General features: G+C 44.8%; 1 protein-coding gene across 3 annotated transcripts in view; it reads right to left on the bottom strand.

Moving 5' to 3' along the window:
• Positions 1 to 26,401, bottom strand: part of FGF14 (fibroblast growth factor 14) — a 422,900-nt gene extending 396,499 nt beyond the window's left edge. For 2 of the 3 annotated variants that reach the window (XM_054808157.1, XM_054808173.1), the window contains exon 1: positions 25,594 to 26,401. In XM_054808157.1, coding sequence (XP_054664132.1) covers positions 25,594 to 25,801 — 208 coding nt within the window. In that variant the 5' untranslated portion in view covers positions 25,802 to 26,401. The remainder of the gene's footprint in view (positions 1 to 25,593) is intronic. The other variant, XM_054808210.1, reaches the window with a different exon arrangement.
• Between the last annotated feature and the right edge of the window lie 909 nt (positions 26,402 to 27,310).

Here is a 27,310-nt window from a genome sequence, read left to right as displayed (position 1 = left end):
ATTTTCCACCCTCCCACTCTGGCAGCCATCCCACCCTCTGCAGCCAGCACTGAAGCAGAACTGCTGAGCTGTCAGCAACTTCTCACAAGAGGCCAATTTTTACACCGCATAATTGTAGCACAAAAAAAAAAAAAAAAAGAGTTGGCAACCCATGTTAAATTTGCATGCATATCTGATTAGCTGTGTCTTTAGAATACACAGTCTTACAAAATATTGCAAAATTATTCATTTTTATTTTTTAAAATCTGGATTGAATTCTGTCAAAGTATAAAGCCTGTTTTCTTCTTCCTTCCCTCTCTCCATGTGAGTATAATCCAATTTTCCTTTGAAACTGTAACATTTTATTTTGCATTGCTCGGGACTTATGAACAAAAAGAGAAAAGCAGTAATAGGAATGAAAAATGAATTTTCTAGCTTCATCTTTATTTAAGCAGCCAGAAAATGAAATAGGACACTTTCCTACAGTTATTCCTCTTCTTCCACCCACTTCCCCAGAAGATGTCTAGAAGAGAAGACTCCAAACTGGCTAACCAAAGCTTATGGAAGCCACTCTCAGGGGCAGGTTTATATTTCCCCTACATGGCCTTAGTCTGAGAGTTCAAACTACTGAGATCACCGTACAGGAAAGGAGCCAGGACGTTACAGATCTAGGCTCTGATGGGAGACCTGCTCTGGCTCACCCAGACAGCCAGTGTCAGAAGGTCAAAAATATAGGTGCCATCCAGGCTTGACTGTAAACGTTGTAGTGCAGCAGGAACAGACAAGATTTCCTTCAGCGTGCCAGACTGATCGGGACATATTTTCCGAGACTGGAAAGCAGGGCGTTGCAGGAAGATCCAGGGAGGAGAGCTGGGGTCACATTTTCTGACCTCACAGAAGAATTTGGTCCTGAGATGCTGCTGTTTCACCTTTGCTTGTGAAGGCTCAGATGCCAAATGCTGCGTTTCAGGCTGTGGCTAGGACTGCCAAACATCCATTTCATCTGGCAGTCTCAGCTCACAGTTTGGCCTCTTGCATCCAGCGGAGCTGCCTGGGAAGACAGCTGACAGCCTTGTCATTGCTCATCATGTCACATGGGACCACCCCAACCCATCCCATCTGCCCAGAGTATTTGGGAAGTCAAAGTAAGGAAGGACAAACCGTTTCATCCCAAGACGAAGGACTCAGTCTTATTGCCTGCCCCTTTATCCGTCATGTGACAATCCTCTTCAAACCTAGCCCCAACTCAAAATTTTCTTCCCAGTCAAGCAGGAGTAAGCCCACTTGAGCCATCTTCCCAATCACTGGGTCCTCACAAAACCAGAAGCTTCCAGCAAGACACAACCACCTGCCTTCATCCACCTTCACCCCACTTTCCTCAGTGCCTTCCTGGCATCCACGGCCAAATGAGCAGGCTCTCCAGCTCATGTCCGGAAAGGTCATGGTTACGTGCAAAGAACAATCAATATGCAAATTGGCATGATCATTGATACTATATGCCACACAAACAAAACCTGAAAATCTGTAATAAACACAAAACAAAATACGTACGTCTGTGTACATGAGCTAAAACCAACACCTCCCCCTTCCCTTCTCTCGTGGTTCCAAAGGTATACATTCTTTATTCCATAAATAGGCATTATGTAAACTGCCAAATAATGGTATGAGAAAAGCTGTATCAAATTGTTTAAATTTTCTTTACAATACTTCAGGCAGCATTTTGAGTGCTGTATTTTGCTCAGTGTGAATATCTGAGTACTGAAGCTACTTTCTCAAAACAATATTTAAAAAATTTTTAGATCTCATTTCAAGACTTCCATACAATGTCCTGGGTGTGTTTGTATAACACTTTTTGAAAAGAACAACAATGCAAATCCCAGGCGTCTGTTCAGAAAGTGCACAAAGGGAAACGTTGCAGTGACTACACTGATTTCGCTTCAGCACTTTGATACATAGGTACTTACATACATTCGACAAAAATAAGCATTCCATAAAGACTTCCTATTAGGGGGTTAGAAAGCCCAAAGTAATAAACCATTCCCAGTGTCTAAATAAAATTCATCCACTTCTGTGGTAAAACACCACCTTTAATTTTTCATTATCCTCTTATAGCTTTAAATAATGTGGTCACCATAGTTAATTTTCTTAGTGCTGAAACTTTATGCTCTAGTTCATAAAAATAGAGCATAAAGTTTAGCCACAAAGAAAATACTTAGTCACTGTCTTGACCTGTTGACGTATAAGTGAGCAAGCAGGAAACAATAATACAAAAAGAAAATCTGGGAGCAAATAAAGTATGAATCCTACACACTTTTATCAGTTCACATACAGTAGCTGTCAACTCAAACAGCAACTGCCACCATTTCTCATGCCAAAGTCCACAGAGTCTCTGTAGTTAACCAGGTGGCAGTCCTCAACCCTGAAAGGTGTTTGGGCACTGAACTCCTCGTAAGGACCTGGCACCTACCTTAACTACTTTCTGCACAGGGAGGGGACACCTCCTCACCCCAGTTAGGCTCACACCAGCAACAAGATGGTGTGAGGTACCTGGCATCAGTTTGCACCCACCAGGGTTTTTTAAGCTCCAGAGGAGCACCAGCGATGGGCCTAGACAGCTTTGCTTGGAGCCACTTGGATGTCTCTGCATAGCACTCTTCAGCACACCACGTTAGAGGAAACATTATTCACTTGGGCACGGTGCAGCACAAGTACACACAGACAGCTTGGTTTCTAATCACACCTGAGCTAATAAGTCCTCCTGAGACTTATTAGTGTCAGCTTGAGCTGTCTGGAAACGTCTTGCCCATATTTAAAAAAAACCCTCTCAGTCATTCCTCTGAAAAGGTCTAGTGCATCCGTGAAGTAGAGCAGACGTCTGTAAAAGCACCACAGAAAACCTCAGACTGTGTATTTATAATAGATTTACTAGAATTTAGCAGCTAAAGTCTCTGGCTGTGCTGTGCATGCTTCAGCCCAGGATTTTGATCAGTGGGCAGGGAGAATCTTCTCTCCGATCGCTCCTAACACCTTTCTCAAGCTGCCTGGGAGGTACTCCCTCCCGTGCGCCTGCAGTGCTTGGGCAGGCAAGACGAAGAATAAAAACCAACAGTCAATGAAGTAATTAAAGCCCAAATCTATCATAATTAATACATATAATGGAGATCCGTTAAGTGCTCTGCCAACAGGAGGTTGCTTTATACCAGGGCTCCTCATTCCTTCCTGATACAATGGCCTACAAAGGGATTGAATCTTACTGCTGTAGTTAAAGCAATACAGCTTTCTAAAGCCAATTAGACCTAACATTTGAATGCTTGATTTTGCAGCTCCCTTTAATGAATTTTAATTTATTTGTTTGTTTTTAATAATGTATTGACAAATATTGTCAAGCAGCAGCAAAAACAAGGTGAAAACAAGTGCTGTGATTACATGCAGCAGGTTTAACTGCCTCACATCCCTGGGAGCTATTTTCTTTTTTTCAGATATCTGGATGCAAGGGTGTGAAGGCTAGTGAGCAAAGAATGGTTTTGTGGTTAAGGCATTGAAAAATAAGGCTGTGTTCTTAGAAAGACTATTATACAAAAATGTTAAGTCATTATGCTTTTCTATTCCTCCTTTCCCTATGTCTAAATAGAGATCTCTAAACAGAGACTCCCTTCGACCATAGATATTTTGGAAGTCCTAATTAACATCTGTGGAATAATTTATGATCATGGGTGGATACAACTACTTTAAAGCAATTAATTTTTATTGGCTGACTTTTCTATAGTGCATCTGAAGAAAACTGCAGGTTGCCAACTGGAATTTCTATCTCCCATATAGAAAGCAAGAGCTCCTGGCTATGCCCTATTCTCTCAGAGCACACTACTGAATGAATGGATTTAAATGGACTTTATTTTAAAGGAAAAAAAATAAAACTACCACGTATCTGATAGTTTCCATAGCAGTAAATTATTCTTTGCACTCTTCCCCCCCCCCCAAAAAAAAAAAAAAAGAAAATCAAAATGCTTGGCGTTATCAATGAAACTAGCCAAAAATTTTTACACCTTTCTCCTTAAAATCACTACAGTCACAAACTATTCTGGAGTACTTTTCATTACTTCTATTCATACAGAAAATAGGTAATGTACTTGTTTCAGATATTATATTATGCGGCAGTCCTTCTAGGAGGTAAGTGCTGTTGTGACAGAAGCAAATCTCCACAGCATCACTGATGTGAAAGAAACCCTTTCAGTTTTCATCAGCTGAGATGCTGTTCTATGGTGAGAAGTTCGGCTAATTTTTCTCCTGAGGCTGTTGGTATCTTGCTGCAGATCCAGTAGCTTAAACATAGGAGAATTGTCAACATTGTCCCCACATCACACACAGAAATGCTTATGACTCCTGGGCAATTTTCTTTCATGTGTTCATAGAGGGAACGTTGTGGTCAGAGGAACCGGGGCATGACTTCTTTCCTTTGTTCTCCCACTGTCATCTCGGCCCCCCGGGGTCAATGTTAAGCAGTGTTTCTAACCTGAACCAGGAAACTAGAAAGCCAGTCAAGGAATGCATGCCTGCAGTCAAGGTGTTTATTTACATCATATGCCCATGCATTAGCTTCATGCCATAGCTATAGTCAAGGAACTGGTCTTAAAAGAAAACACCAGAAATACCAGAAAAAGGAGTGATCTCAATTCTGCAACAAGCAGGAGGTGGTTCTTTGTTCACTCACCTTGTTGATTGCCAAAGTGACCCTTACTCAAGTATACACAGCTGAAAATACATCCTGGTCTTTCTGCCCGCGTTGCACGTGCTGTGTTCCAGTCATCTGAACATCAACCACATCCAGCTTTGAACGGATGCTCGAAGTGCAGTAGAACAGGTAACGTTGCTTCCACTCATGCAAATACTGTATGGTAGCAACTTGATGTGAGTCACAGCTCAAATTCTGAGCTGAAAGATGCTAAAAGCCTTCGCCATTCATCTACCTGCTTACGCCCACAAATAGTAGCCATTAGAAGTCACTATTTGTCAAAGATTTGAAATAACATCTTGTAACTTGTTCATTTAATTTCTGCAACGTATGACAGTAGCATACACTGTCAACTGATCAGAGGAAATGAGGAAAACAGGAGACTTTAATCGCAGTTTAAGTAGAACTACCAGTTACAGCATGGGGACAAATGAGTGAGGGGCAGAAAGTACCTAACAACACCTTGAAAAAATATCATGAACAACTGAGGTCAAGTTGTCAACTGTAATTACTATTTACATTAGAGCAGAGTACTGGCTTTGCGGTTGTGTCCCACATGTCATTGGGAATCTGGGAATCACGTGCCTTTTTAATCAGCAGAATCGCACCGCTCCGTGTGACGTCAGAGACAGACTTATTGTAACTGGAAGAAATGGGGTATTACTTTACATCCTGCAGCCCACAGGTCTGCCTCTAGCCTTCTGGCTACTGCAGAAAGAGCAGAGACGTGGCTTTTCCCACCTTGTCAACCTCCTGGACATCCCCCTATGCGCAGAATGGAAGAAATAAGTTTGTGCCAGCCACTCTGCAGGAAAACAAGGGAGAGAAAGAGCTAGGTATCGCCCTGTCCTTGGTATGCCCAGTGCAGAACTAAGTGTAATGTTGCCTTTACCATATGAATAGCACTGCTTAAATGAGTGTGCGTTATTGTACGGGGATTTTCTTGAGGTGCATCCGGCACAGTCAGCACATATTTTTAGTGCTGTTTTACATGATCACGGCAATACTATGCAGATGAAGCAGAGGCATTGAATAATAAAATCCTAGCTTTTGCCACTGCCCAGTGAGATGTTGAATTCAGACAGAAAGCAGTAAGTACTGTGGGGTCTGGGGATGAAGAACAGTGGACCATCCAAAACTCTATTTTAACTGTACAATGGCATTATTCTTAATCATTTTTGTCCCTGAAAAGGTACTTCAAGCAAGACAGGTTTCCAGTCTTGGTTCTAAAAGTGAAGATGTATATGACCACAACTTCAGTGCCTCCACTCCTATAGCTACTGTGACCTATTTAGTTAATAAGAGCGAGCAAGCCACTGATAAGACAAATGAAGCATTTCCTTCCTTTTACCTCTGGAACGTTTTCAAAGACCAATGAAGACTAACAAAGAAATTTACTTAGGATCAAGGTTAGCTAGAGTAAACAGTGAGTAATTACTATCTTTTAAAAGACATTGTTAAGATACAAATACTTTCCTTATTTCCTACTTAAGTATTTTCCTGTTTGTATAAGTAAAATCATCCTAGGCTGAAATAGTAATAAATAAACCAAATTAATTAGAATTTTTTCATCTATTTTCATGCTGCCTATTAAATGTGAACATTTTTGTTAGTTTGGGTGACAAAAATACCCTAAAATCTTTAATTTTATTTCTTAACTGTTTTTTTCTCTCTTTGACATGCATGTTTCCTGCCTCTATTAATAAGGTCCTGTATATGGCTGCATTTTATTATTTAATTACTTATTGCATTTGACCACTGGACCACTCCCTAACAGGGTCTTTTAGAAAAAACTATACAGCATTTAGTGCCAGTTTATAAAAAGATAATCCTTAATAAGTCAATACAGTTTCATCTGTTTACATGAGTGACAACTTTGGCCCAGCAATCTCAGTGCTTCTTGTATCTCCTCAGACTGGCATGTAGGCAATATTTTTCTGTTACACTTATAATACAGTATGTGAATGAAAAATATCCGTTCAGACATGAGCTTGTGAACTGTAGGAATTGTCATCTCTGCATATACAATTCTTCAAAGCTGCAGCCTGAGACTCGATGAGTTGGCACAGATCGTGCAGCATGCAGCTCGGTATGAACATGCTGTATTGTGAGCCGCTTGGTACAGTAAAATCAGTCCTTATCTATGCCTCTTGAGGTACAATAACAGCTAGGAAGATTTCGAACCTGTAGGGAGGGAGGAGAGGCAATCTGCAACACTTTTGTTCCAGTTTCCAAGAGCAGAGAGGAAAAAAAAAAAAAGGTGGTAGGAGATATACTCAGAAATAATCATTTCTTAGTTTCTGAAGGATAAATAAAACAACTGGATCATTGCCAGGAACAATTAATCTTAAAGGCAGAAAATTTGTACCTGCTTTTTGTTACTAATCCTTGTAACATAATCAAAGGTTAGCATTTTCACTTGGATAAAGCCTGAGACACAGACAGGGCCTTCAGCCTGCTAGTACTGAATTGATACAATTTTTGCATCATTGAGCCCGTCATTAAACCTACCAAAATCCTGAAAGACGTTGCTAAAACTATACAGTTGGGAAAGATTGGTTAAGAAACTGAACGTTAATGCTAAAAACCAAAACAGGCCAGTTGCACCTTCCATCCTTCCATTTTACGAATAGATCCCGTTTATTAAATAAGCATCGGAAAATTTTCTCTCCAACACTCATCCAAGCCAAGGGCAGTGTTTCCCCTTACTGAAAAGACCTTTGGGCTGGGGTTGAATGCTCCAAACAAAAAGAGGTTTTTTTGGTAACACAACTAATATTCCAAGACATGACAAGTGAACCGTGAGCCTGACCCCACCATTAACAATACACTCTACCTTTAAGAACATTTTGTGATCTGTTAACAGCAGAATGGGAATTTGTATAATGTGTATTAACCTATTTATCCCTCGAATTATTACTAGACCTTTTAAACTAAAAGTGGCCTGCAAAAAACCTAAAATCTAATAGAACTAGCATCCACTGAAAAATCCTTCATGCTTCTTTGTACACACCAAACTATGAGATATCAGGGCAGTAATACCAAAATTGACCTGTGAGTGTTCTTTCAGGTCCTTGTACATCCATCATAAATATGACTATTTGGCTCCTGTTTAGACATTATCTTCTTAAATCCTCATTACAGTATCGCCAAAAATGGAGCAAAGTCGAGTGGACACAGCTGAAACGGCTGGCTGCATGATGAAGAAGTATCAAAATAAAGGTCATTTTGTAAGTATTAACAGACTCATGGTATCCATGAACCTGGAAGAACTGGAAGGGAGTTGAGTACACAGTGAATAAGGTCACTATAGTACACAGAAGCGCAGGAAGGCTCTCTATAATAAAATTAAAACCTTGCTTTTTTCACCCTCTGTAGAATAGAAGAACTTTTAGTAATAAGACCCACAAATTTTGATATCTGAGCCACAAAGCCTGACGCTCATTTACGGGACATCTGGGTACCAGTGGATTTACTGGCTTTGATCTTTCCTCCCTCTACTCCACTCAGGCAAATCACTCTGCACACAGGCTGGATGCTACAGCGAGCAGAGTGTGTGCTCTCTCTAGAGAAATTTCAGAAGCCTTTTCCCTTCCATCTGTTATTCGAATCCACCCTAATTTGTTCTGAGCAGAGCTTGTTCTCAGAAGGGCAGTATTTGCCCCACAGTACCATAAACTCAAAGTTCAAGATCTCCTCACTCCTAAAGCGAAGGTTTCTTCCCTTACGAAACAGCTTCATCACGCTGAACCTCATCAGGCGGCGGGGCCACACGCCCCGCTCCAAGGATGACAGTAATTGTCACTATGGCATTGAAATGACCAAATTGAAAGCACCGGATACTTCCTCTCATCACTGAAGGGAACTGTAGGAGAAAGACCATGAGATCTCTTATGGAGCACAGCAGAGGTGTCCTAGCTCTCAGGCTTTTTAAAATCCCTTAGGATTTAAAGTACACGGAAACATACAGTGCTGCCGAGGCCCCGCACCACAGTGAAGGATGTGAACTGACAGGAGCTTTGTGTTGTACCCACCGAAGTGGAGGGTGGTGAGAAAGCCTTGCTCCAAATCCCTTCCCCAGGCAGAAAAATTTCCCTGCTGGGTGCTGTAAAGCAGGATTTTCACTCTCCCTCTAACAAATTTATGTGAAAGGAAGATGGGCAGAGAAAGCTGAAAGAGGAATGAGGGGAATAAGCAAATGGACGGTAGTAGAAGCCATGGCAGTAGCAAAAGTAATTTTCCCATATCCGTGTCCCATGTGGGCTAAGAAGAGGAAATTCAGGTTGAAGAATTCTGTTAGCGGGATAACCTTTAATTAGGTAACTATGTGTCTAGGAGCAAGAGCAGTCCACCCGGTCATCGGCTGTGGAATATTATGACAGAAAAGATGTTTTTTAACAGGGCTTTTACAGGAAATGTAGGAGCAATGGCTAATTTATGACCTTGAAAATAGTGTGGCGACACTTTGCCCAGTTATGAACAAAACAGAAAAAAGAAGACACGAATGCAAATGCACACTGATGTAAAATGAGCTCGTAAAATTATCTGAGCAAAAAAGCTTCAGCTTTCAGGTATGAAAGCATTGGGTGTGAGGAAAGATCTGGCTCCTCTTGAAGTGCAGGTATGACTTAAGCATGCGAAGTACCACGCTCCAGACACTCCTACCCATTAGCACTTAGACAATTGTTAATGTAGAACTGCTCACCACTAATTTAAACAAATTGCATATAATTGGTTCCTACAAACCCTCCAGAAAACTTTGCTTCACTACCTCAGCCACCTGACTGTCTCAGTGTATTCTCGGTTTAAAAAGGTTAGGCACTCGCAGAGGGTACCACGAACGCTGGGTTTAGTATCACAGAGCTTTTTGGCCAAACTTCCCTCCTAAGTCAAACAGCACTGAACTTAAAGCAAGAATTTTTACATTTTGTTTTGGTGATGGACCTTTATTTCATAATTACTTGAGTGTACTGCAGTCCACTGGGCAGCACGTTACGTACTGGCCATGCCACCAGTGCTGTTTCAGAAGCTTTATAAACTCACCATTATATCCAACCTTAAAAGAATAAATATTTTTAGTGCTATTCTTTAAAAAGTACTGCTAATATCTACTGATGCCACATATTTCTACACTAGCTAGATCTTTTTGTACTGGATTTAAAAAAAAAAAAAATCGTAGTACTGTTGCTGCACGTCCCCCTCAGGGAGAAAACATTAGTGCCATGTATCGGGGCAAGGAGACTACCAGGTGACTTGCTTACCAATTTGTATACTGCAATGTTTGCAGTTTGAACTTTCATTCTCTGATATTCCTTTTTTTAGAAGTATTTTTCAAAAGGATTAGAAATTCCTGCCAACTCAGCCTTTCATTTTATAAATTTGCTTCGAGGTCCTTCGTTGAAGACACATTGAGACTTCTGAAATCTATTTGTGTAACCTCCAGTTTGTTCTGGTTTCCACTGTTGCCTGTACCTAATAGAGCAATGAAACAACCAAGAACTTCGGGATTCTGAGAAAAAGCTCAATTGTCTTTAGATGGAAAACCCAAGAGGACCGTGTCCACATGGTGGGAAATTGTTGTTCTGTCTCAAACGTTCATTTGCTGCTTGTTCTATTTGGTTTCTGTATACCTAGATTAGTTTCATTATACATTAATGCCCTTGAATGCAAACCGGGGAAGACATGCTTGTTCTGCAAATTAGTCACTGTAAGTTAAAATAGATGAGAAGATGGAGCAGACTGAGGCTGACACTGTAAGAATTATTCAAGTAATAGTAGATTAAGCACAGAACCATTTAATCTGTACAAGAAAATTATTGTCTTCCACAGAAACAGGGGCCTCTCCTTATAGAAACCAAGGAGTGGTGGATTAGCAAGAAGGGATATGACTACTTAAATTTAGCTAGATTTTAAAAAACCCAAAGCAGTGTGCCAAGGCCAAAAAAACCTCCCACTTCTTTCCCTCTGAGGGCAAAGATCACTTCTGTCACAAGAACGGTCTTGTGCTCTGGCCATGGAGAGCATGCTGCCTTTATCCGCCTGTAAAACCCTTCTTTGGAGGCCTTTGATGACCTAATCTGGCAATGGAGCATTGCAGCATAAAGCAAATAGCAAGGAACTTCCAGAAGAAGGGTTAAAGCTGGTGCTTTCAGGTAGCATGCCAAAAATAAAGACACTGTAAATGAGGAGACATCAAAAAATTTCATTTCCCCAGCCTGGAAGGGGGAATGAAGAAAATATATTTTCACTCTTGGAAAGAAACTCAATGCAGTTAGTCTGGCCCAAGTTGGCTTAATTGCCATGCCATGTGAAAGGTTCTAGGCATGTCACATTAATGTGCTACTAACTGAAGAAACAAGTTTCTAAGATAACTAATAAACAGAATTATTTATGCTGCAAGTCTTTTACTCCTCTATTGTTAAAAAGACTTTACTGGCTTAGAAGATTTGACTCGACTTCCAAATTTACAGAGTGGTTAGAGTGGTTTCAGAAATCCCAGCTCTTTGTAACAAGCCCACGCACTGAACACAGCCCCCACTATACTTTATTTTAAGGCAACACAAAACTGTGTCCCATCATCAGAGCTTTTCACAATTGGCTTTATTGTAGGCAATGAAAACCTTAAAATCTCTGTTCCTGCTAAATGCAACACCCTTCTTAGTCCCAGATTAAGTAATGATACTTGGGTTTCTTCAGATTTTTAATTTGTAAAGGAACAAACCTCAAGAGGTTTTCAGGGAATTCATGAAAAGAGGAATATTCACTGCTTAAATTCAACCTTTTCGTATTTAGCATTAAATGCAAGAGTAAACATACCCTTTGCAGAATCCAGAGATTTGTCGTGGTTTAACCCGGCAGGCAGCTAAAACAACCACACAGCCATTCACTCACTACTCCCCCCCTCATCTGCCCAGTGGGATGAGGGAGAGAAAAAAAGAAAAGGTAAAACCTATGGGTTGAAATAACAACTAGGACAGAAAAAGAAGATAATACTACTAATAATATAAAAAAAAATACAAAACAAGTGATGAACAACACACTATCTCACTACCCAAAGTCGATGCTCTGCAAGACCCCGAGCTGTCCCGCCTCCCGGCCCACCTCCCATTTATATATGGAACATGACATCATATGGTATGGAATATCCCTTTGGCCAGTTTGGGTCAGCTGCCCTGGCTGTGGCCCCTCCCAGCTTCTTGGGCACCCCCTGCCTTCTGGTTGGCAGGGCAGTGCGAGAAGCTGAAAAGTCCTTGACTGCTTGGCAACAACTAAAACATCAGTGTGTTACCAACATTGTTCTCATACCAAATCCAAACCACAGCACTATACCAGCTGCTAGGAAGAAAATTAACTTTCTCAGCTGAAACCAGGACAAGATTCCAAGTGCTATAAACTGATTTTCCCTAAAAATATTTTTAAAAAACAAAAACCCCACACAACAAAAAACCAACCCCAAATTTATTATTTCTAATTTTCATTAATATAGGCAAAAAACACACAAATATACTGGAGCATACTGTCAGACTATAAGGCAGATCCTTCTAATTCAGAGACTATGACCAGATTTAGGCTGCCGAAATATTCAAAGCATCAATAATCAGTAAAAATATTTTTTACTTGTGCTCCTCACAACTATATAAGGTAAGAGAGGGACTGGTGGTCATCTGGGGAGAAATAAATACCCTTTGATTCAAGGAAGATCAAGAAGCACATGCAGCAGCAACTCAGGTCGGTGTCCATATAGCTCAGCAAACAGCAGATGGGTGTGCAGTAAAACAGCAGGTTACTCAGATGACCGATAGCATTGACCAGTTTCATTGCACATGCTCACACAACTGAAGGGGTGATCCCTAGTAAGGTCAGCGAGGAGGAAAGCAAGTACAAGTCAGTGAAGTGGAAGAAAAAGATTTTATTTAGAGACAGAAGAAACCTCCTGTTCTTCAGCTCTTCCTTACCCTGGAGGTGCATCTGCTTCTTGTCAGAGGAAGGAGAAAGGGGAAATCTGTTGCTTTCCCCAGCAAGACTGAGCCTCCCTTCCTGTCTGGTTTGGCCTCTTCAGAAATTCATTATGATACATTCCTTGCAGACTCGTGTGGTGCTCAGCTGCCAAACTTACTCCAAAGCGGGGCACTCTGGTCTCTTTCCTCCACCAGCTTTTCACAGTGTTAACCAAGAGCCCGTGGGAAGCCCCTTTCTAGATTCTCCTTCCTCAAAGGACAAAGCTGGGATTCATCCCTGCTACTGAAGCTCTAATACCCCTTTTCCTGGCTGGGATGGTGTCATACGCTGTCATTAGTCCAGGTGCGTTCCCACACTGAGCATGGGGGCACAAGTAAATCACCCTACGAGCAGAGCTTGCCCTAACCTTCCTTAGTGGAGGTGAAAGGAGTTTTCTGATCTTCATTGGCTGTGCTCATACTGCTAAATAAAAGAAGTGCTAGACCACTGGTCACCCACACTTGTTCCTTAAGTCCCAGGCACTTTTGGACCACTTCAGTTAGCTCTCTCCAAGCCAAATCTGCTAGGGAGGGTGGTAACTGCAAGTAACGTGGACATGAGCCAGCCAGAGCCATTTGGACTTGAATCAATCCCTGGCCCTTTTTAATTAAGCAATATAAATTCAGTCTTAGGTTCCTGAACAACTAGGAGGAGTTTAAGGTGGGGGAAGGATATCAATGCCAAACTGAAGGTGGACAGTTCTTACTCACAGTTCTTACTTGCCATCTGTTAATGAGAAGAGAGTGGCTCTCCCTTTGAAGATTAAGATCTCCAGTATAAGCTTCTTGATGAAGATTTATGGTGATCTGCTAGGTCTGAATGGCACCTAACATTCGTGGCCTATTTGACTGTGGACTTCATAAGCTATTGGAAGAAAAAGGCAAATTAATATTGAACCTATACTACCCTCTTTCACAGTGCCTAATGCTTGCAAGTGTGCAGAAAGGCCTTTGAAACCTCCTGATAGGGACAAAAGCTATTCAAATGCTTCTAGTGTTGCATACCTCTATAGTTTATATCTCCCGGTGTGTGGTGTCTGATAAAAATTTACAAAGCTTAAGATGCAAAGAAGCACATACACTGCCTTTTAAAAGTTGTGTTGTAAATCAATTTTGGGCGGTTGGGGGGGCGGGGGGGAATAACACATCTCCTCTCATCAGCAGTTACTGCGGCAACTACACTGACTGTTTCAGTTTAGCTTGAGGGCCACCCTGGTTGAGTAGACTCACGCCTCTCATGTGCCATCTCACATGCAGGTGAGCCTGCAGGTGTTAGCCCAGGCAGCTGGACCACACGTAGGACTCCACATGCCCATGCAGGTCCAAACCAGCAAGGGCTGCCAGGCGTGCTCACGCAGACGGCATGCAGACCGTCCGTGCGACAGCAGGTAGGCACGCAGGAGGCACTGGACGCTCAGCCTGAGGTCACCCTGGAGGCCACTCCTTCAGAGCTCTGCAATGACAGCTGGTAGACTCATGACAGTGTGGGAGCACCTTCATTTATAAAAGGAAAGCAACATTTACAAGGATATCTCACCTTTAGCAAGGTAGCTATAAATGGAATGAATTGAGAGAAGCTAGACTCGCGAATGTAACTCTTTTAGATGTCCTTGGGAAAGAAACGCTTCTAGAAATAGATGTTTTCCATGAAAATGTCCTTAAATTTCAGATCTATTTGCTCTTCAATTGATAAGTAGCTTAAACAATTTCTAAATTCTGCTTGCCTGTAGAACTCTCTATCACTAACCTTTCTAAATGACTACAGATTCCTTTAATCCCTTTATTATTTACTTTATAATTTCTTTTGTCATTCTGGTTTTTCATCTCCCTCTGAGAATAAGTGGGAGAGAGAGCATCCCACATTATTCATGTATCATCCACATAGCACTTGAAAAAAATCTCACCTAATGTACCAGCATCGTATTCTGACTTACTTTTGTTCAAACTTCATCAAGTTCCACCCCCAAATTTTTAACCTATATATATGACTACAAGGCCTTAGTATTTATCTTTTCCTCATCTTCCATCTTAAATCTATTAGCAGGCATTCTTTTTGATAGCCAACTTAGACCATAGTCACTCCAGCCACCCACTGAAAGCCAAGGAAAATGGGCCTCAGCAAATATAATAAACCCTCATGCTGCTGTTTCTCCTGATATTTTATTAAAAGATTTTAACCTACCCTGCACAACTTACAGCTTACTTCTGCTTTGGTTTTAAGGTCCTAAACTGCTGCCTCCACTTTCATCTTGATGGCAGCTGGCACAACTGGAATAAAATCATTCTCATCCAACATCTAAGAGGCCATGAAAATAAGTAGCCATACGGTTAAACTACCGTGATATTCACCTGCATATCCTTAGGTTAAATTATTTTTTCTCATTGTGCTTAAAGACTTTTTTTTTAATCAAGAGCATGGTATTTACTTAGGTACCTTGAGGAACCCCTTAGATTGTGTTTTCCTCAGTGGTTTATGGCAATGGTCAAAATCAAGATGTGTGATGTGGAAATGCTAAGAAAGCCAATGTCTTCTTAGAAGTACTTGCACTGAAAACCTTCAGTGAGGAGAGAATATCTTCTGTGGCCCACAAATCACAGGAATCATCTCCACTTCATGTCAGTAATACCCCAGATATATCACCTCTTATAAACTGCAAAGACAAACTGAAATGAGGAAAGACATTAGAACACAAAATCCCAATGACTCCATTCCCACTACCTTGGTGCACATTCCTCCTACCATGAGTAATCTCATTGATTTTACTGAGATACATATTACCTAGGAAACTACAACAGCTTTTTTTTTTTCTGACACTTTTACAATTCCACAAACATTATCAGGGTTTAAAGTCCAGTTCAAAACCAAAATAAGACCTCCTTCAAAAACTGTGAGTCTTCAATACAAACATTACATAATGACATATTTGCTGCAAAACAATTCCCTACTGCTTTTAGGTGCCCTGTTCCATGGAAGAAGAGTCCATGCTACAAGTTTCGAAGGTAAGAGAATTCATCTCTGACACGTTTCAAAACTTTGTGCAAGTCAGCAGAGTTCAACACTTCAGAACACGGGGTTGAATAGCACATATAGTCACTGGTTTTGCCGCAAATGTCCCTGGTCAGCAGGAACCCTAGAGCATGCTGCGCTGAAGTGGCTTGTCATAATCCTCTCATACAATAATGTCTCAAAACTAGACTATCAAAAGTGAACTCAGTCAAAGGTGAACAAGGTGAATCAAAGGTGAGCAAGATCCAGACCTCAGGTTTGGTCTGTCTGTCCCCTGCTGAAGGTATGGCCATATGGCGCATGCCTTGCATCCACACGCGTGTTGCAGTTCTCTGGGAACTCTTCAGCAGGGTACCACAGCCACAAGCTTCAAGGAGACACATAGTACCCATGTGAGCAGGCAAAGCCAGGACCTGGAACCAATTCCCTACCACTTCAAATAAGAATTGCTCAGCAATATTAACCCAAAAACTTCCCTGGAAGCTGAGGAATGCAGCTTTAGCAGCAGAATCCCACATAAAGCATTTTATCCTCAAGCAAGTAATATCCTCAAATAATCCTCCAAATGAATGAAAGGGATAGCATTTTTTCTTAGGTCTTCTGAATCCTCTTGGTGATTTTACTGCCTTCTGCTAATCAATCACAGTTGCTTTACTGCCTCTGCATTTATGTACTTCTGCTACTGTTCTGCTACTGTAAATTAGCAGAAAGTGGGAAACCAATCATTCATAGAGCTCATGCCCAATAAAACAAAGGATAGTCCATCAGCCTACCCTTCATCCATCAAAAATATCTATTACATCAGTAATAACCTGTACAGTCGTTCTGCTCACTGCCACTAGCTAATTATTCAAAGTGGTAGAAAGAACTTAAAAATATCTGAAATATAATTAAGGGCTGATTTTCTTTCGAGACACTAACCCAAAGTAAAAAGGTGAGATGCCTGCACAAGCAGCAGGTGAAGGAACTGAAAGAGATATGAGAGGCTATAATGGAGGTGACAGTGTTTGGGATGGGTCAAAGTCATTTTCACGGAGATAAAACAGGTCTGAGTAAAGCCAGGAGACTAGCAAATGTCAGTACTGAAAGTCCGTATAACCCTAGTTTTTGAGGCAGAAAGTCTCCTTCACATGGGGACAAACATCAAAAAAAAAAAAAATTATACCAGCAAGGAGCTAGGGGGAAATCTCTGGGGGGCACAAGGCTTTACAAATTTTAATCCACCTCCTAATGCCATTTAAAAACATGGATTTTACCGAAAGCTGAGAGTCCAAGCCACAAAATTGCACCTGGGTTTTAGACAGCCTGAAGTTAATTCACACCTGAGATCTCGGGTTGATCTCCTAGTGGGATAATCTGCCTAAATCATGTTTAGGTTCAGTTTCTCAGGGACTATTAGCAGTCTGGGTATTGACTTGCAATTTCTAGTTTCAAGAAAATCAGAACTGTAAAATGTTTTTTCATATCATGAATTAATAAGCGCTACTATTAATTTAACCCTTGTTAAGATATTCCTCATAGGATACTCTATAAGATATTGCTATACCAATGATTTAACTGATTTTTTTAAGCATTTCCTTACTGTATAATTTTTCCACATCTTTTTCTGTATTTTCTGCTATGTTTTGCACTGAAGACTCCTGTTCATCTCATTCAATGTCAATAAATATACCTATATTAGCAATGAGTAATACGTGTAGAAACTACCAGGCAATAGTAATGCTTCATAATGCACTTCTCTAATGAGAGGTGTGAACTGGGAACTGTTTAATCTGCGTGTTTTGTTTAAATGTAGCAGGACATGCTTAGAAACACATTTACTGAAAGAGTAACAAGTCTGGCAAACTTGCCTTCTTTAAATTAACATTTTCGGCTCAAACCTCATTAAAGGGCAATGAAATTCCTGTATATTTCCTTTGCTAGCATTGGTGAGAACCAAGAGATTTGTATGTAAACAGAAGTCTTTGCTTTTATATGCAAGCTCTCTCTCCTATTCAAGCCATTCAACACTGGTATGAAATTCTAGTTTTCGGTCACACTAGAGCTTAATTCTTTAAAAGCTTGTTCAAGGGAGCAATATCCTGCTTCTTCCCTCAAGAGAAAGGACTCTGTGAAAACATGCCCTTTGCAGGAGATACTTCCTTATCCCATAGGCCTAGAAAATCCATAGGAATTAACTCCTTTTAGCTGGATGAAAGCAGAGGCAACCTGCCAAGACGGGACTCCCTCCTCCTCACAGCCCTACAGTTTTGTGAGCTTCTGGTCTGTGGTGGGACGGTGGGCAATGCTCAGTGCACAATCAAAACCCTCCAGTGACTTCAGGAGGACCACAGAGGCAGATCCCCATGCAAAGGGATGTGTCAGCTGCTGTCTCATTTTTGTCCTCCAAAGCCAGAGCCATCGTATATCCTCAGCAAAGGCAAGTTATACCGCACAGGAACTCAGATGATAGAAATCTATCGATTCTAGTGGAGGGTGTCCCTGCCCATGGCAGGGTGGTTGGAACTAGATGGTCTTAAAGGTCCCTTCCAACCCAAACCATTCTGTGATTCTATGATTCTATGAAATGCTTAGTATTTTATGACAGTTCAAGGAAGGATAAGGCACTGTGGAGGAAGTGTCCTTCACCTTATAGATGAGATACTCACCCCTGAAAAGCTCCCCGTGATCAGTAATCACAAACACAGAGCAAGAATAGCAGCGTTAGCCTCTTTTTTCAACAGGAGAAGAACCAAGGAGCACCCACTGAAAGTGCAAACCCCTCCACGCCCTTTCCACACACCACGCGGTCACATGGAGCTCACTCCCACACAAAGTTTTTGATGCCCAAAACTAGAAATGCCGTTTGATGAGTAAAGGTATATAGCTCCTTCACTACCACACGCACTGGCCTGAAGAAAAGCTCCGATTTAAGATTGTCCAGTGACAGATGAAAACTGAGAGGTCAGATTAGGGAAAGGATCAAACCTAGATTTGTCCTGTGTCCTGTATTTTTCTTACACCACCTAATGCCCAGTGCTGGAGAGAGGACATGTTCAAGAGCTAAGGCATGAGTTCTATATCCTCACTATGTTCTTATCTTTCCAAATGACAAAGCTGCATGAATAAAAACATGGATAACATGATGAATTTTCGGGGAACAGCAAAGTCTATTCCCCTATCAGCTCAGTGAAATACAGACCTTTCTGGAATCTCCTTAAAACAAATTTTTAAAGCAAAAGCCAAAACAATTCCAATGGAATTAAAATGTTTAACCTTGTTTCGATTCTATTGTCTGATGGGACCAGGTTAATTTTAGTGCCACAAAATGATTAAGCCAAGTAATTTCCAAGATACTACCTTCGCTGTGCAAACATTAAACTTGTTCAGCACAATCCCTCATGCTGTTTCCAGTTAAAAGCAGGTGTCAGAGTGAAAACACAAAATGTGGATATTAAAATTACACCATCAATTTCTGCTAGCAACTGCGTGTCATTTATTGTCATTTGACCCACACAACCATCCAATATTAACTCTCAAACTGCTAAAATGTTGATTATGTTCAACACAGTATGTTACCTAAACTGGTGCATTGAATTTTACTGCAGAAGGTGTTATTATTCTGACTTGTGCATTGAATTTTACTACAGATATTATTATTCTGACTTCTCAACGCTGTCTCATCAGCAGCTATTTACTTTCCTTGCTTCTATTTAATGGGAGTGTTTCTAACAGAGTATGCTACAGATACACCAAACCTGCATTCCATTTATCCACTAAAAGCCTTTCTCAATTATTTTTGAGGTTTTGCCCTCAAATTCAGTGTGCTCCTGATCTGAATAACAATTTTGTTAGTTATTCACACACTATTTACCTTTGCTGCAGAGTATATTGCATACATTTTGCTTGCTATGATTTCAGTCCATCATGGTGCCAGACACCATCAGTTCCCTTTGCAATTATAATGTTCAGTACTTCTGAGTGGCTCAGAACCTCTAACAGTCCACTTTGAGAACATGATACTTTATTTTTTTTTAATAGCCAGTCTCAGGATGAATATAGTCCTTTGAGCACTTTATCACATGGTCTCCAATAAAAAGATTTTCTTCCCAGTTGCTTTGTTTGTTCTGACAAGTAGAAACACACTCTGTGCAAGAAGCAGGCTGTTTCTGAACTAAACACAGCCCCAATCCTGCAAAGTTTATTTCTAGGTACGCTGTTTTTCTACCATACACACTCTTTCTGTACAGTGGAAAGTAGCTCTCAGGTACATTAATTGTACATCAAGCTTTGTGCTACACCACAGCAATTTTTTTCCACAACAGAGATTGCAAAATTTTAAGATCATTCAATGTTTTGTTACTCAGTAAGTTGTTCAGTAAACTAGTAATTTGTCTTTGAAAAGCTATCATTTGCTGAAATGCGAAAAGCAAACAAAAGGACCAACAGCACACTTGTGCAATGCTGAAACACTGTCTATGATTTTTAACATGCAGGAAAGCAAGGCACAAGAAAGTAACAGTGTATCCAAAAATCACAAAAGCCATCTGAAACAGAATTAGGTATAGAAACAAATCACTGCTCCCAAAGTAACGAGGTCATCCTCCACCGAACGAAACCTGCTCCTGTAGGACCCGGTGCTCACAGGCACATTTGACAAACGTCTGTAAATATTCAGCAGAGTTTAATTCGCACACAACCACTTCATTTATCCAACCACACTCTAGACTCTCAGCGTTTCATCCTACGTGCTGAGTGATTATACAAAAACCTCAGTAGTGACTGCACCAACTACGAAATACCACCCCAGAGTCAGTGTAACGCCCTGCTTCCTATTTTTTTAGTTTTATGAAGTCCTCTTGAAAAACTGGTTTCCAGTTTCAAACAGCTTTCTCCTCTCCAGATTCTATTTTTACAGGCATTTTTTGGACAGAAAATCTTTGCAAAGGGACAAATTCTGAATGTCTAAATCACTCCTTATCTAAATTTAAAGTCAATAGGAATTTTAGCTCAAAATTAATATACTTAACATAATCGAAGCAGGTTAAGTAGAATAAACATCAAACTCAAATGAAAACTGCATATACACATAAATATTTAAACCCACGATATCTGTAAATACATTTTTCATATTTTCCCTAAGCCTAAGTCATCCTTTGTATATTTAAATTCATTTATAAATGGCCTATCATTAGCAGACATTGAACTAGGTGCAAGCATTTTATCACAGTAGGGAGATGCATGAGCTGGCATAAATTTCACCCCTCAACAAGTAAAATATGCAATTTAATTTGATCAAGAATAATTAAATTTGTATAAATTCAGGAAATGTATTCCACAGAGGACAAAACTTCAGTAGGTGAGATACATGTAAATAGGCAATTTTACATTTGAGTGAGAGAAACACACTGCGGCTCGATTAACAGTATAGGAATTATGGTATTTAGGCAGTCAGAACTGCTTTTCAGACCTACGTGAAAGAAACTTCAAGGACCTGATCCTGCAGCTCTTACTGAGGCAAAATACCCTTTGTCTTTTGGTGGGAGGTTTGTTTTCTATGGGTAAGGGGGGGGGACGGGGGACACAATTTACTTAGAATTCAGGTAAAGACACACTATATATTTTATGGGCAGGACCCAAGCTTCTGCTTCAGACAGATCCAGTTTCGCATGGTTATGCTTAGAAACTTTTTCAAAATTATAAGCGACCGTGAAAGAATAGTCTGACTATTTTCCAGAGAAGGAGTTTAAAATGCAGAGATCTGAAACGCCACAGCCAGCATTTCAGATGCTCTTCTTTTTAAATAGGCTTTGTGTTTGAGATTGATACGGCATTGATACTAACAGCAACCAAATTCCTTTATCAGCAACATATTTGTAGTAATGCCAATTTCCATCTACTCTCCTGTCAACACCCCTGACTGAGTTGGAGAGATGCCTCTCCTTGGAGGTAAATGGAGAGGAAACCTGATCCATCCTCTGTCTGCTGGGCTGCCACCAGGAGTGAAATGTGATAGCAATTCCTGCCATGGGGGCATCTAGTACTCCAGCCAGCTAACTCATCTCCCATGGGCACCCTAACAGCTGTCATTTGATTAAAAAAAAAAAAAAATCTATTCACTTGCTGTATTTGCTTCAAAAAACACCCAGAGATACTCTCCTTCCCCATTTCCCCTCAAGCCCCAAATCCTCCCCATGACTTAGCCATGTCCTTACTGATTGTACCCAGTTTAGAGCTTGGGGTGGGAAGGGGTAAGCCACCAGGATGGCATCTTATCGTTGCAAGCCCTGGCTCAAGTCTCAAGCAATGTATAACTCTTTGTGAGAAAAAGTCTCTTTTGTCTCACAATTTGTGAAGTCCTCCCCATATGTATGACAAGCCAGAATGGCAGAGCTAAATGAAATAATTATAAATGTAAGCGAGGCCCAGCAAACCTAGTATATTGCAAATATTTTCATGCTGGATAGGATGCTGAAGATATGTGGGGCTTCATTGCTTTTTGTACTATTAAACTCAGGAATAGTAAAAAAAAAAAGAAATCAATCACTGCAAGCAAAGCCATATCTATTGATTCTCAAAGTTTTTCTCCATATGAAGAAATGTAAAGACATACATAGTTGTAGCAATCGAAGGCAGCTCCTCTTTCTGGGATATCAAATTTGAAACAAATTTGGTCGTAACAAAATTACTAAATAAAAACCTAAGCCTCCTGATGCAACCCTGCCAGAGACTTGCATACACCTCACCAGACACCCCATCCCTCGCAGAGCTCTGCCTGGTGCCAGTAAGCCCGGCAGCCCCAGGGGATGGCAGGGGAGCCCCGAGAGGAGATCATTGCAGGGGGGAGGGCTGCAGCCAGCGGTGGAAAGGCAAAGCAAAGAACATGTGGAAATGAGCCACCCGATCCCGTTTCTGGAAAAAGACCAGCTGTTGAAAGGGACAAAAAAAGTGCACCAGGCCAAAAATAACGAAATAAACTGAAATTACAGCCAGCGTTAGCTGCCTAACCTGCTTGATTTTCCGCACGGTTTGATCAGCGGCAGCTGCTCGCTCATGTGGTGCCTTTTGACACCAAAAAGCCCAGTCGCTCCTGGAAAGTTTGGCGGGCAAAGGGAGCCGGGGGGGTCGCGGAGCCCCGTGCCGCAGCGGGGACGGGGCTCTCCGGCTCCCGCCGGCGGAGCTGCCCGCAGAGGGGGAGCCCCAGGGCCCGGGGCGGCGGGCGAGGCAGGGCATCACGGCACCGGTTCCCTGCTCTCCCGCGGGCAACCGCAGCCTAGATGGAGATGATCTTCCCCCAGAGCAACAGCGCCTGTGGCCGAGCTACCAGCTGATCCGGCCAAACGGGTTATTAGCCTCCCCGGACAGCCAGCCGCAGTTCAGCGGGAACGGGATGTCAGGAGGGGCCATGAGGCTCGGCTGGGCTCGGCGTCCCGGCTCCTCCGCCGGGATCACGGCACGAACCGTGCGGGTGGGAAGCGAGACCACGGACCCGGCCGGCGGGGACGGCAACCGCAAGCCCCCACCTCCGCCCTCAGCTCTCCGACCGTCCTGTGCCCCCTGACACCCTCGGCAGCGGGGCCCAGCGACCCCCCCGGCCCGTCCTCCGTCCTCCCCCTCACCCCGGGCTCTTATCCCCGCAGCTCGCCCCGCTTGCTCAGGCCGGCTCCCCCCACCAGGCACCCCCTGGGCCGGCTCAGCCCTCCCTAGGCAGGGTGACAGCGGCGGCGGGGTGCAGTGCCATTCTTGCCGCCAAAACCCACTCGTCCCGTGCAGAGGGGGCAGGTGCGGCAAAGTCCCTGGGGAGGAGGAAAGGTGTGCTGCGGCCCCTGCACCCCGAGGGACACGTCTCGGCTTCAAGAGTCGTTTCCTTACCAGCCTCCCCTCGGCAAGGAAAGGACATGGACCTTTGAGGGGGCGCAGGGGGTTATACGCCTCTCCCCCACCCCCCACTCCTCCGGTATGCAAACTGAAAGGTCTAGAAATCACCCCTGCCCCCCGAAAGCCCTTTCTCCGCAGCATCGCCTCTCGCCCAGAGCATCACGGCGCTGGAGCCGGTCCCCCTCGGGGGGGCGGGCGGCAGCGGGCAGGGCAGGCAGAGCCACGCCGCGGCTCTGCTCTCCCCCTGCGGTCACGGCCCCTGTATGCGCGGCCCGGGCCCGGGGAGAGGGGGTGTCCCCTGGGGCTGCGAGAAGGTGGCCGGCTGCCCTGCCCCTGCCCGCCCCATCCCGCCCGGGGGGGGCACACGGCTTGGAAGTTGCCCCCGGCCAGGGGAGACGGCTCGCGGCAGCGCCAAGGGGCGAGTGAAGCAAAGGACACTTTGCGAGAGGCTGAGCGCAGCCCCCGGCGGGGCATTTTCGGCCTCTTTGGTATGCTGAGAAGTGGCTGCTCTTTGCTGCGGCGGCAGCGGCGGGGAGGACAGGGACGAGACGAGATGGCAAACGGGAGCGAGGGGGAGAGAGAAAATATTCCGCCGAGATGCCCACCTCGACTCTCTGCATCGGCCCTGAGCTGGGCAAAGCGGGAGCCGGCACCCCGGCTGCCGGGGAGGACAGGGGTGCGGGCTGCCAGGGCTGCTGCTTGTTGATGTTGGGGTGTCAGAGAGGCAACGAGAGCCTATGATCTACTACACTGCAGTGCCAGCGTCAGGAGCCTCCCGCTCGGGAGCTGCCACTGCAGGGCAGCCGGCACACACACACCAGCGCGCACACACGGCATCCCTCTCCTCACAGCCCGGGCTCCAGCGGCTCTCGCTTCCCCAGGCACGCAAGTGCTTGCAGACAACCTGCCGGCCGGGGGGAGCGAGCACGGCAGCGGGGGGGGGGGGCTGGGGGGGGGGGGCAGAGCCCCGTGTGAAGGGGGCGGGGAGGGCCGGTATTTCCCTGAAAAGCTCCCTGTTCCCCCGCCCGCCGAGCATCCCTTCTCTCCCACCTTGCTCGCCCAGCCGCGGGTTTGGCCGCACGGCCGCCCCAAGCAAGAGGGATGCAACAGCAGCAGCGTGACCCCCCGGGACCGGGCGGCCCAGAGCACCTGCATTTGCATTTCTTATGTAATGTACTGCAAGTTTCCCCCTCGGAGCCGGGCTGAACCGAAGCGCCTGATCCTGTTTGCCAGGCAGACATGGAGACGCACGCAGAGACACCGGCCTGTGTACAGAGGGTCATCCCGGCAGGGAGAGGCGGAGGAGACGCAGCCACCCGGGCAGCGCTGCTGCTGCCGCTTGGCATAGCTGGCTGAGTTGCCGTCTGGGCACAAGCCCCAAGAAAGTGTCCACCCCCTTTCCTCACTCCCCTCCACCTTCCCGGCCTAGAGTCCCGGGGGGGGGGAGTGATAAGGGGAAGCCCCCAGGCCGGTGGCGGGGGGGTGTCGAGCTTGACTTCAGAAAGCCGAGCGAGGCGGGTGGGGGTGTGGGGGTGTGTGGGGGTGACATATTGCAAGCTAATCAGAAAGTGCTGTGCAGGACCTGAGCGCTGGCACACTCACCCACCGCAGGCAGGGCCGGCTCACACCAGCACGGGAGACTCGGGCTCCTCTTCCCCGAACTGACTGGGGGCGTGCACGGGGGGATCGCATCGGGGACAGGAGGGGGGGGCTCTACCGGCTTCCCCTCAAAAAGGGTAGCGATATAAAAGTTTCCTCCTTGGAAATAGCACATAGAAACTAGGAGATGCAGGCTGGGCTAGGGTCGCCTTTGATTATTTTTTTTTTCTCTCTTTTCCGTAGTGACAGTGGCTGAAGCTAATCCAAACCTCTCCTTGCTTATTCATACACGTATGCACATGCATGTCCGTGCTGGCCTCGTTATATTTCCCCCTTCTCCCCTCAGCAGGACTGCAGATCTACCTCGGCGAGCAACAGACAGGGTAGCATAAAAGAAAAACAACGCAGTGCAATGGATTGCTTACCAGTTTGGTTCTTGTTTTTCTTAAGACTCTTGCCACAAAGACACTGCAGCATATGCGATCCTTTGCTGAAAATGTTCCAAAGAAACCACATTGATTTGGGCGAAAAGCAATCCAGCAGCTTATACACCCTGAGAAAGAAGAGATCCTTGTGGTTGCATAATAATAAATTGAGACCAGTTCTCCTGAAGAGGGGCACCAGTTTTATCATAGAAAAAATGATTATATTCCGATCTTCTCCCAGTTTTTTTTCCTCACGTGGTATATTTCTTTGAGACTTTTCAACGGATGCTTTTTTTTCAGCCAGGCTGAATGGTTATTCCCCCTAGATCAACATTGGATTATAACCAAAAGCGTGGAGAAAATAAAAGAAATCCCTTTTTTCAGCATGAAGCCAAACGAAAAGTAAGGTAGTGAAATCCCAGCCGAGGCCAAAACCTCATCAGAGACACCGGCAAAACGCGGAAGAAAGATCCCCAGAGAGAAAACCATAGCCTGGTACTTGACTGCTAGGAGGATGGGTGGATCTGCAGAACAAAAGCCACGGCAGGATCCATCCTACTGAACGACTGCCATTGTGCAGCCCCGCGGCGGGAGAGCGCACCACCAGCACCCGGCGAAGCCCGGCTGAGGCGCAGAGACCGCTGCCGGCCGCGGGCGCGGACCCCGCCCGCAGCCCCCGCCGATGCCCCGCAGTCCCCGCCGCCGCCGCCGCCGCCCCGCGACGCCGCCCGCCCTCTCCCGCGCGGGCCGCTCGCCTCCCGGCCCCGGCTGCCGCTGCGCCCCGCACCGCCGCGCAGGAGGCAGCACCCCCCGCCCCGCGCCGCCCCGCGCCGCCCGCCGCAGCCTCGGCGCCCAGTCGCCGGCGGGCGCCGGGGGAGGAGGAGCCGCCGAGACCCGCCGGCCCCGATCGCCGTCACGTACCCACGTGCGGCCCGGCCCGGCCCGGAACGGCGCGGCGCGGCGCGGCCCGGCACCGCCCGCGGGGAGGACAGGCAGCCGCCCCAAAGCAGCTTCGCGGGGCAAAGCGCCGCAGGCTGCTGAGCAGGGACCCCTGCCCCCGTGAAGTGCCCCGACCCCTGAAACCTTGCCCTGCCCCACGGCCGGCTTTTGTCCGTCTCGGACGGGCACGAGTGGCCAATGCAGCCGCGAGCCGCGTAAGTCAACCTGAAAACGGTGTTTCTGGATGCTGTCCCTGCTGGCGTCATACCTAAAAAGCGTTCTGGTGAGGTTTTGGGATTGCCCCAGCAGAGGCGTGTGTGGTCTTTCGTGTTAGGATGGTGTCATGCACGGTGGAGTCCTGGGCCATGGCAGGGGCTCCCAGGCACTGCATTAATACCTGCAGAGGCAATGCTAAAGTAACCCCACAAAGCATCTGCTGCCCCTACGAGCTGAGAGGTCCACAGGCAGCTGGACCAGCTCCTGAGCAGTGCCACGCGCTGCTCTCCATAGTCCCACCCGGGTGCTGGTGGTGCGCTCTCCCACCGCGGGGCCGCACAATGGCAGTCGTTCAGTAGGACGGATCCTGCCGTGGCTTTTGTTCTGCAGATCCACCCATCCTCCCAGCAGTCAAGTACCAGGCTATGGTTTTCTCTCTGGGGATCTTTCTTCCACGTTTTGCCGGTGTCTCTGATGAGATTTTGGCCTCGGCTGGGATTTCACTACCTTACTTTTCGTTTGGCTTCATCCTCCCCAGCCTCTGCGGGAGGGCTGCGCCGAC

This window comes from Grus americana, chromosome 1 (assembly GCF_028858705.1).
Source record: "Grus americana isolate bGruAme1 chromosome 1, bGruAme1.mat, whole genome shotgun sequence".
Classification (NCBI taxonomy): Eukaryota; Metazoa; Chordata; class Aves; order Gruiformes; family Gruidae; genus Grus; species Grus americana.
Note: the sequence above shows the minus strand (reverse complement) of the source record. Positions and strands in the feature narration are given on the sequence as shown.